We start from the raw sequence: 11,363 nt of genomic DNA on the forward strand, positions 1-11,363 counted from the left end.
GGGTCAGAATGTTATCCTGACACGCTGGCACCTCTTGAATTATGGCGACACCAACCAGCTTATAATAATTCCGTACCCCAGACAATTCCCACTCCAAGTTTGGGCAAGTCTAACCTCGAGCGTCTGGCCTTCAACTTTGGACAGAGAAAAAGAGACAGACATCTCTCTAGCATTATAGATATATACCATAACAGTCTCCAGGTTGCATTTTAAAATACTTGGAAATCCCAAGAGCCGTGCCTGAGACTTGAACCTCCACTTATGTGATGCAAAGTTGCTTGATGGCTTCCGCTGGAAATATGACGCATTAGGTGAGCGCGGGTATATATGTCAGCATGGAGCCAGGCTCAGGATAGTCGGCCTGGAGACTCCGAGGTGTGTGGACGTGTCGCTCCCGCTGGTCAGAGATGAGGTTAGTCATGTTACTACATTGTTCAGTAGTTACTATGTGGGTGTGTTAATTGTTAATGATTTACTCTGGGTGTGTTGAGTTCATCATTTAACGTTGTCGAAACTACTCTATGCCATTGTTGAACATGTAAGCTTTAGTAATTATTGCATTAATTAGGCATATTCAAGCCAATAAAGTCAGCATACAATGGCACGGAATTAATCCGCTGGGATTGATATCTGTGAGCGTCAGCACTATGGTATCAAAACTCCACGATATATACACTGAAAAGTGTACCCTACTTCTCAATATACACGATGTTTACTTTAGTCGTGGACTTTGTTCAGGATTTAAGTATACTTGCTGGTTGGTCAGTAAGCTGTTGTGGTGGACTTAATAACCTTCCAGAGGTTGATTGGTGTAAAGTATACGTGTTGGTTGTTCAGTTAGCTATTGTGTGATCTTAATAACCGTCCAAAGGTTCATAGGACTTAAGTAGCCTTGCTGTTTGGTTAGAGCTTTATGGGGCCTTAATAAGCCTCCAGATAGAACAAGTTCCAAATTCGAGTCATCCTAGGAATGAGTAATCGCTGATGGTGTGATGTTCTTGAGAAAGACAGTTTCAGCATGAGACTGTTGAAGGTTGAGATGATAGTGCTACGGGTGCCAACTATAGTAGTTGTTCACGATGTTTGGCCAGGAATGGAACTTTAAGAATTGTTATAGCCTTGAACATAACAGTAAGACCACCAACGTCGTGACGGTGTTGCAGGCTCTGGTGTTCAGACCGTTCCCACCAGACTTGATCAAGACTAGAGATCAGCCTTCATGCACAGCTCTCCACTTTGTCCAACATTCTGATGAGTGTTGGAGGGCAGGCAATCCAGAAGAGGGCTGCTTACCCTAAATGAGAGCGAACTTGTGCATCATATAAGGTTTAGCAGCCCCTGCTGTCAAGAAGGTGTGAGATGCACCGTAGAGCTGTACTGACTGCCTTTTTGGCTAGGTTAAACACGTGGCTCTTCATTGTCAAACTTTATTCCCAATATGTCAGTTTCATCGCTGAACACTAGTTTTTTCCATTATTTTAAATATCTATCTGATTTGCAGTGTGTAGTCTAGCTATTCTGTGTTTTCTCAGCCGCAAATGTGACCTGCCAACTCCCACCCCAGGTAGAAATTGATGAAAACTGGTGATTGATGAGTCTTATAGCAGTTGGCATTTCTCCTTTTCCATATATTCATGTCAGAGTGCAGTCATCAGCATAGGTTTGAGATTCAGGAATGAGATGAAGTAGATTTTTTTAAATAGACATTCCACAGCAGAGTGCCAAAGACACTATCTTGTGGAACGATGGCACCAGTTGAGTGACTTTCGGATTCTGCTTCATTGAGGACTACCCTACTTAATGGAGCAGAGAGTAATCTCAATGGAGACTTCTCTCATTCTCTGTCTCTCTCTCTCTCTCCCTCTCTCTCTCTCTCTCTCTCTCTCACACACACACACACACACACACACACACACACACACACACACACACACACACACACACACATATATACACTGTCTCCCTTCCCCAGGATGATGTGGTCGTGTGTGACGCTGGTGGTGGTGGCCGCCCTGGTGGGGACGTCCTCGGGAAAGGTGTACACAAAGTGTGAACTGGCCAAAGTGCTGACCAATACGTACCACATGTCCCGCACCCTTGTCAAGAACTGTATGTATCCAGCGGCTTTGTCCACCTTGTCTCTCATGAAATATGTTAGTGAACACTGTCAGAATTAGGAATACAATCTTCGTAAATAAAAATATGTGAAGATTGTGTAGGGATTGAAGTATACAAAGTCAATATATTTCTTATAGTAAGTTAAGGCATCAGGAAACATCGAATTTTGCCTGTTTAATTGAGTTATTGATTGTGATTAATTTGCCTCAATGACCACGATACCGAACTCCTTACTCACCCACGGTGCCAACCACAACAGTTGTGTGTATCGCGCAGTACGAGTCAAGCTTCAACACGGCCGCCTCGAACAAGAACACCAACGGAAGTAAAGACTACGGCATCTTCCAGATCAACGACATGTACTGGTGTATTGGTGGGATTAAAAGTACCTCCAATTACTGCAAGCTCCAGTGTTCAAGTAAGGGAGAGAGAGAGAGAGAGAGAGAGAGAGAGAGAGAGAGAGAGAGAGAGAGAGAGAGAGAGAGAGACCGAGAGAGAGAGAGAGAGAGAGAGAGAGAGAGACCGAGAGACTAAGAGACTGAAACTGACTGTGAATGACTTACAGACAACCATTATGACTGGCAGATGAATTTGTAGGACTGACAGGTGACCTTATATCACTGACAGGTAACCTGGTATTTGACCTAGTTAATGACCATGTATGTGTGTGTTTCAGACCTCCTGAACAGCAACATTGGTGATGACGTTGCCTGCGCTAAGACAATCTACAATCGGCAGGGATTCAAAGCCTGGTGAGTAGACAGTGTTTGTGATCACTTCATCACTTTTATAACCTTGGTCACTCAAGGATTCGGTAAGGATTGGGGAGAGAGTGATGGAATTTAGATATATAGGATGAGGATAGATATTCTGTGGGTTGTAAAATAGTGGCTGGACCACTTTGGGACTGTAACGGTTGTGTTGTTGTGGTGGATGTGTGGCTGAGTACATCACCCATGCCGGCTGGTGGCGGATGTCAGTGTTGGGCTGGTCCCGTTGTTCCGGCTTCTGGAGGCGCAGATTTTGTTCAGTGTGATCTCACCGAACTTCAAGTATTCTGCCCTGCTTACTTGTCTCGCAGGAGGTCCATGTACACACACACACACACCACTCACACACACACACACACACACACACACACACACACACACACACACACACACACACACACGCACACACACACACACACACTAGGCAGGAAAGAGAAGGGTGGGCCGACTGCATTTTCCTGGACTGCCAAAAGCCTTTGAAACAGTACCCCATTAAAGGCTGTTAAAAAAGGTTCGGGCAACAGCAGGAGTAAAAGGGAGGTGCTCCAGTGGATAAGGGAGTACTTAAGAAACAGCAAACAGCGAGTAACTGTGAGGGGAGAGACATTAGAGTGGCGAGATGTCACCAGCGGAGTCCCACAGGGCTCAGTACTTGGACCCATCCTGTTTCTAATATATGTAAACGATCATCCGGAGGGTAAAGACTCGTTTCTCTCAATGTTTGCTGATGATGCAAAAATTATGAGAAGAATCAAGACGGATGAAGATAGACAGAGACTACAGGATGACCTGGACAAACTGGAGAAATAGTCTAGAAAATGGCTGCTAAAGTTCAACTCAGGAAAGTGTAAGGTAATGAAATTAGGCGAAGGGAGCAGGAGGCTAAACACAAGGTACCATCTGGGAGGTGAAATCCGGCAAGAGTCAAATAGAGAGAATGATGGGAGTTGATATGACACCGAACCTGTCCCCAGAGGCCCACATCAAAAGAATATCATCTGCGGCATATGCTAGACTGGCCAACATAAGAACTCCATTAAGAAACTTGTGTAAGGAATCGTTCAGGACCCTGTATATCACTTATGTAAGACCAATCCTGGAGTATGCAGCCCCAGCCTGGAGTCCATACCTAGATAAACACAAGACAAAGTTAGAGAAGATTCAGCGGTATGCCACCAGGCTCGTTCCGGAACTGAGAGGAATAAGCTACGAGAAAAGGCTAAAGGAGCCGAACCTCACATCCCTGGAAAACAGAAGAGTAAGGGAGACATGATAACCACCTACAAAACTTAGGGGAATTGAGAGGGTGGACAAAGAAAACTCTTCAGCACGGGTGGGACACGAACAAGGGGACACAGGTGGAAACTTAGTACCCAGATGAGCCACAGAGACGTTAGAAAGAATTTTTTCAGTGTCAAAGTTGTTAATAAATGGAATGCATTAGGAAGTGATGTGGTGAGCTGACTCCATACACAGTTTCAAATGTAGATATGATAGAGCCCAGTAGGCTCAGGAATCTGTACACCAGTTGAGAGGCGGGACCAAAGAGCCAAAGCTCAACTCCCGCAAGCACAATTAGGTGAGTACACACACACACACGTGTGTGTGTATATATATATATATATATATATATATATATATATATATATATATATATATATATATATATATATATATATATATATATATATATATATATGTCGTACCTAGTAGCCAGAACGCACTTCTCAGCCTACTATGCAAGGCCCAATTTGCCTAATAAGCCAAGTTTTCATGAATTAATTGTTTTTCGACTACCTAACCTAACCTAACTTTTTCGGCTACCTAACCTAACCTAACCTATAAAGGTAGGTTAGGTTAGGTTAGGTAGGGTTGGTTAGGTTCGGTCATATATCTACGTTAATTTTAACTCCAATAAAAATAAATTGACCTCATAAATAATGAAATGGGTAGCTTTATTATTTCACAAGAAAAAAATTAGAGAAAATATATTAATTCAGGAAAACTTGGCTTATTAGGCAAATCGGGCCTTGCATAGTACGCTGAGAAGTGCGTTCTGGCTACTAGGTACGACATATATATATATATATATATATATATATATATATATATATATATATATATATATATATATATATATATATATATATATTTTTTTTTTCATATGATATATGAAATATATAATATGAATATATATCAAATATATGTCATTTTATCAATACTTTTCCTCAGCTTCTCTTCTCACACTAACATACTCGTTCTCAAAGCTCGTTGCACTGTGATGACTCATTCACAAGGGGGCTTCCAACTTAACTTCCCTTATATCCGACTCATTTAGGGTAAATATCAGATCAAGCAAGGCTGGTTCATCTTCCCCTCTCATTCTTGTCGGTCCCTTGATGTGTTGGCTTAGAATATTTTTAGATATTTTAGAATAGATATTTTTAATCAGAGTCCAGATAGTTGTGGTTTGATTATATGGTGTTGTGATGACGTGCGTGTGTTTTGTTGTAGTGTTGTGGAGTATTGGTGGTGTTGTTCAGGTGTTGTGTGGTATACCTCTTGTTCAGGTATATTGTGTGGTATTACTACAACACAAGTTTTGTGTTGTAGTATTGAGGGCTGTGAAGGACATATATGATGATTTCAGTGTAGTTGTGTGTCTGTAACTCTGAAGTGCAGTGCTGTACCTGGTGACCTGACAATGGGTACATCATGGCTAGTTTAATGTGGCGGAGTAGTGGTGATGGGGAGGGATGGGCATTAGGGTGGGATGGGGGTTTTCATGCTGTTGTAAGCTATGGATGTCCCATTTCCTCTGCGGCGTCCTTCCGCCCATTTAGGATGTGGTTTCATCAGTGAAATTGTTGTCCGGTGTTTACATTGTGGATGGCTTGATAATAGTTGGGTTCAAATGGTTAAATATTGGCTAGTGTTATTTATGCAAGTTGTGTTCTACAACATTTCGTTCAGTGTTATGTATTTTGTGTTTTTATATGCAATTGTGAAGTGACATTCTGCTGCTATAAACACACACACACACACACACACACACACACACACACACACACACACACACACACACACACACACACACACACACACACACACACACACACACACACATTCACACACACACACACACATTCACACACACACACACACACACACACACACACACACACACACACACACACACACACACACACACACACACACACAGGGGATGGAGTAGTGAGTGTGGGAGAGGTAGGGGTCAGCCAAGGGAGGGGGGCGACCAGCATGACCCTTCACTGAGAAGGTCAATCATAATCCTTGGATTACTTGAAGATAATGCATCATCGAGGCAGGAAAGGATGGAGATTGAAGATTTTGAGTTACAGTGGATCTTGAGAGATATCAGAGCCGAGATGGCAGGGAATGAGGTGGGAATCCACCGCCGCATTGTAGCTTATAACTGTAACAGGAAACGACCTGTCCCGGTACAGTTCACTAACGAAGAGACAGTGGATTACATACTGCAACACAAACACTTACTCAGAGACAGCGAAAACTATTACAACGTGTATATTGACAGATACATGACAAAAGATGAACAGTTAGCCCACACGTGAGCAAACCTCCACGACACACCTCTTCCCATATGGGCGTAGTTACCCACTCCAGTGTAACCCACCTCATGCTAACGAGCCCACACCTGCTTCCCAGGTCACTCCCTCCCCATATCAGCCCTCCCTGCCCCTGTCATCTCCCCAACACCTACTTTGACCCCTCTGACCCCATTGCATTCAAATCCATCTGCTTTATCCTACATTCCAAGGACCCCTCCTCCCACCTCATCTCCTCAACCCCCAAAACCCGCCCAGCCCTCACCCTTCCTTAGCCCCTCTCCTTCTATGTAACCCCTCCTACCCTTGTGAGGGGGTCACATGGACCCCCCGTGGGGGACGGTGGAACCCCCCCCCCCACCTCTTCCTCCATTTTCCTCTTCTCCCTTCTGTCCAAATGACCACACCTACCCCTGAGTTCCCCCTGATTAATACAACCTCCCTCCTACTCTCACTATCCATGTTCCATCCGCCCCTCTCCCCCCCCCTCATCTATCCTTCTCCCCCCAACCTCTCAACCTCTATCTGACTCTCAACCTTACACTACCTCTCAACCCCTCTGTGCCTCTCAGACCCTCCCTAATCCTCAGACCCAGTATGCCCTTCCTACTCCAGACCTACCTACCCAGGCCCTACCCCAGACCTTCCTACCTACCTTCCTAGATGCCCAGCCCCTCCATTTGCCCCCAAGCACCCCTCCAAACCCCATTCACCCCCAGACCCCCCCAGATCCCCCAAGCCCCCATTCCCCCCAGACACCCCCAAGATCCCACAGATCCTCAGAGAAAGGGCGAACTCTGGGACCAGAGTTTCCATGGAGAATCTCAAGGTTTGGTACACCAATGCTGATGGAATATATAATAAAGTAGAAGAGGTAAAAGAAAGAGTTAGTGAGACAGATTCTGACATAGTTGCAATAGTGGAAACTAAAATAAATGTCATGATCTCGGATGCAGTCATTCCAGAGGGCTACCAGGTGATAAGAAAAGAGAGGGCACAGAGACAGGGAGGAGGAGTGGCACTCCTAATAAAGCAGAAATGGAAGTTTGAAGACCTGGGAAATTGAGTTACCAATGAGAGCTCAAGCTCCGTACATGGAACTCTGACAGCAGATGGGAGGAGGATTGTGATCTTGATAATCTACAATCCCTCACCAAACAGTAGACGACCCAGGCAGGAGTATGATGACAACAACAAGGCATGTATAGATGAACTGCAGAAGGCAACAACATTTGCTCACAGAATGAGAGCGAAGCTGCTGATCATGGAGGACCTAAATCATGGAGAGATAATTTGGGAATCAAGGAATCCCCATGGAGGGGACGAAAGGTGTGGAGCAAAGTTAGTAGATATTATAGACAGGAATTTCCTAACACAACATGTGAAGGAAGACACAAGGGAAAGAGGAGGAGATGCACCGAGCCTATTGGACCTGATTTTCACCCAGAACGTAGAGGACATCGAAAATTTGGAGCATGAAATACTTCTAGGGGCCAGTGACCATTGTGTCCTTGTCTTTGACTACATGATGGAATTCAAACTTGTGACCATGGGACAAGAGATCTGGGAAAGGAGAGTTGACTGGCAAAAATGGCCAGCAGGCGGGAGTGGAGGAAATACAGAAGACAAAGGACAGAGTGCAACAGAGCTAGGAACGATTACATTAACATAAGACGAACATCGTAAAGGAACTATGAGAACGATATTGCAATCAAAGCGAAAAAGCAACCTAAATTACTACACAGCCATATAAGAAGAAAAATGTCGGTGAACGACCAAGTGACAAGACTAAGGAAAACAGAGGGGGCATATACTGAAAGTGACAAGGAAATCTGCGAGGCACTGAATGCCAGTTTCAATGGAGTGCTCACAACCGAGCCTGAGCAGCTCCCATTGTTAGAAGAGATTACCCTAGATGAAAGACTATCAAATATAGAGGTGACAGCAGAGGAGGTAATGAAACAGTTAACAACACTGGATGCAACTAAAGCAGTTGAACCAGACAAAGTATCACCGTGGATACTAAAAGAGGCAGCGCAGGCCCTCAGCGTGTCTCTGGCAAGGATCTTTAATGAATCACTTATATTGGGAGAATTGCCCAATTGCTGGAAGAGGGCAAAAGTTGTACCGATTTTCAAGAAAGGCGATAGGGAGGAGGCACTTAACTATAGACCTGTATCACTGACAAGCATTCCCTGTAAAATACTTGAAAGGATAATTAGGCTACGATTAGTTGCACACCTGGAGAACGTTGGGTTTGTGAACAAACATCAACATGGATTCTGGAAAGGGAGATCGTGCCTAACAAACCTTTTGGAATATTATGATAAAATAACGATGATAAGACAGGACAGAGAAGGTTGGGCAGACTGCGTATTTCTGTACTGCCAAAAAGCCTTTGATACAGTACCGCACATGAGACTGCTGTTCAAACTCGAGAGGCAGGCGGAGGTGGGAGGAAAGGCCCTAGCATGGATAAGGAACTACGTAACGGGAAGGAGCCAAGGAGTTACGGTAAGGGGCGAGAAGTCGGACTGGCGAACAGTAACGAGTGGAGTACCTCAAGGATCGGTGGTGCAACCAATTCTAGTTCTAATATATGTTAACGACATGTTTACAGGACTACAGTCCTACATGCTGATGTTCACAGATGATGGAAAGTTGATGAGAAGAGTTGCGACAGATGAGGATTGCAGGATCCTCCAAGAGGACCTGAATAGGTTGCAGAGATTGCCAGAGAAATGGCTACTGGAGTTTAACATGAGCAAATGTAAAGTTATGAAAATGGGACTAGGTGATAGGAGATCAAAGGGACAGTCCACAATGAAGGGGAACTGCCTTCCTGTGACGACGCGAGAAAAGACCTGGGATTGGACGTAACACCTAATCTATCTCCTGAGGCACATATAAATAAGATAACAACAACAGCGTACTCTACACTGGCAAAAATTAGAACATCATTCAGAAACCTAAGTAAGGAGGCATTCAGGGCGCTTTACACTGTCTACGTGAGGCCAGTCTTAGAGTATGCCGCCTCATCATGGAGTCCCCATCTGAAGAAGCATAAAAGGAAACGGGAAAAGGTTCAGAAGTTTGCATTGCGACTCGTCCCAGAGTTACGAGGGATGGGGTATGAGAAGCGCCTGAAGGAACTGTGCCTTACGACACTAGAAAAAAGAAGGGAGAGGGGGGGAAATGATAGGAACATATAAAATACTCAGGGGGATTGACAGAGTGGACATAGATGAAATGTTCACATGGAATAGTAACAGAACGAAGGACATGGGTGGAAGCTGGAAACTCAGATGAGTCACAGAGATGTTAGGAAGTTTTCTTTTAATGTGAGAGTAGTGGAAAAATGGAATGTACTTAAGGAACAGGTTGTGGAAGAAAACACTATTCATAATTTTAAAACTAGGTATGATAGGGGAATATGACCGGAGTCATTGCTGTAAACAACCGATGGCTCGAAAGGCGGGATCCACGAGTCAATGCTCGATCCTGCAGACACAAATAGGTGAGTATACACACACTCACAGGGGGGGGGGGTGTAGCTGAGCGGACATTGCGCACGACTCGTAATTCTGTGGCCCGGGTTCAATTCCCGGACCAGGCAGAAACAAATGCGCAAAGTTTCTTTCACCCTGAATGCCCCTGTTACCTAGCAGTAAATAGGTACCTGGGTGTTAGACACCTGTTACAGGCTGCTTCCTTTGTGTGGGAGGGTGGGGGGGGGGGTAAATTAGCAGGTAGTAACAGTTGATTGATTGACAGTTGAGAGGCGGCCGAAAGAGCAGAGCTCAACCCTCGCAAGTGTAACGGAGGGGGGGGGGGAGTGTATCGTCTCTCTCTCTCTCTATCTCTCTCTTTCACCCCTTACCTCTACCCGTATTCTGATTTATTCTCTCTTCAATCCAAGGGACCCCAGAGCTACTACTCTAGCCAAATCCCACGCCACGTGGTCTTAAGCCGTTTTGACCGGCTAAGATTCTACAGCCTTTATACCATGGAACCAGACCCCTAGCAAACTCTAGAATCTCCTTACGCCGCCGCCACCACCACCAGACCATTAACACTGGGAGCAATAACCGAGGTCTGGACCGATTATGCTCTCAATAAACCTTGGGCCTTGATCCCCAGTTAGTTGGAATAGGAGGGATGAATCTACGTTAAGTGTGGGTAATATTAACAAACAAGGATAACTGAACTCTTAACCTGTGTTAGGCTCTGCGGCCCAACCAAAACTCGGCCTCGTGGAAACCACTTGTCAAGGTCAATGAACAATAAAACATGAAATGGAAATAATAAAAATGCAATTTACTAACTAAATAATTTATTCAAATTCTAAAACAAAATTTAAATCAAAGCACTCCCTATCATTAACACTCCCTGACTTAAATCATGAAATGAACTAATTTCCTATACCAAACTATAGCAACTATACCTCTTATGGCGACCAGCTGATGTAGTGCTGGTCTCGGGGAGAGGTGGAGAGTGGGTCACCTTCCCGAGTCGTTGACCTTGTCCACAAAGAGCCTACCTCGCTCTGCTCAACACAGAAGCCAGATGGGTATTCCTACGCCTGGCTTATTAAGTTACTAGCAGGATTTAAGTTGAAAAACTAATCTCTGTTGTACGGAACGACCCAGATGGCTGAGCTCTTTTAAACTGAAGGTAATTGCACAGGCATCTAAGGGAAGAGCTATTTCCAATTACAAAATGGCTATTTGACCTTTGAGAATTACTAAAATATGGAAGGCTTTGGTGACCCTAGACCTAAGGTCGCCCAAATCGTTCCGCGTCCAGGGCAAGTCCCACTAGTTACGTCACTGATGGTGACTTACTAAAGTATTCTGCCAATTTAGGA

At 44.5% G+C, this 11,363-nt stretch overlaps 1 protein-coding gene across 1 annotated transcript in view; it reads left to right on the forward strand.

Moving 5' to 3' along the window:
• The first annotated feature begins 364 nt into the window (after positions 1-364).
• LOC138369396 (lysozyme c-1-like) overlaps positions 365-11,363 on the forward strand; it is a 12,082-nt gene continuing 1,083 nt past the window's right edge. The window contains exons 1-4 of the mRNA XM_069332637.1: positions 365-412; positions 1,973-2,109; positions 2,378-2,536; positions 2,795-2,870. Coding sequence (XP_069188738.1) covers positions 408-412; positions 1,973-2,109; positions 2,378-2,536; positions 2,795-2,870 — 377 coding nt within the window. The 5' untranslated portion in view covers positions 365-407. The remainder of the gene's footprint in view (positions 413-1,972; positions 2,110-2,377; positions 2,537-2,794; positions 2,871-11,363) is intronic.

Source organism: Procambarus clarkii, chromosome 28 (assembly GCF_040958095.1).
Source record: "Procambarus clarkii isolate CNS0578487 chromosome 28, FALCON_Pclarkii_2.0, whole genome shotgun sequence".
NCBI classification, from domain to species: domain Eukaryota; kingdom Metazoa; phylum Arthropoda; class Malacostraca; order Decapoda; family Cambaridae; genus Procambarus; species Procambarus clarkii.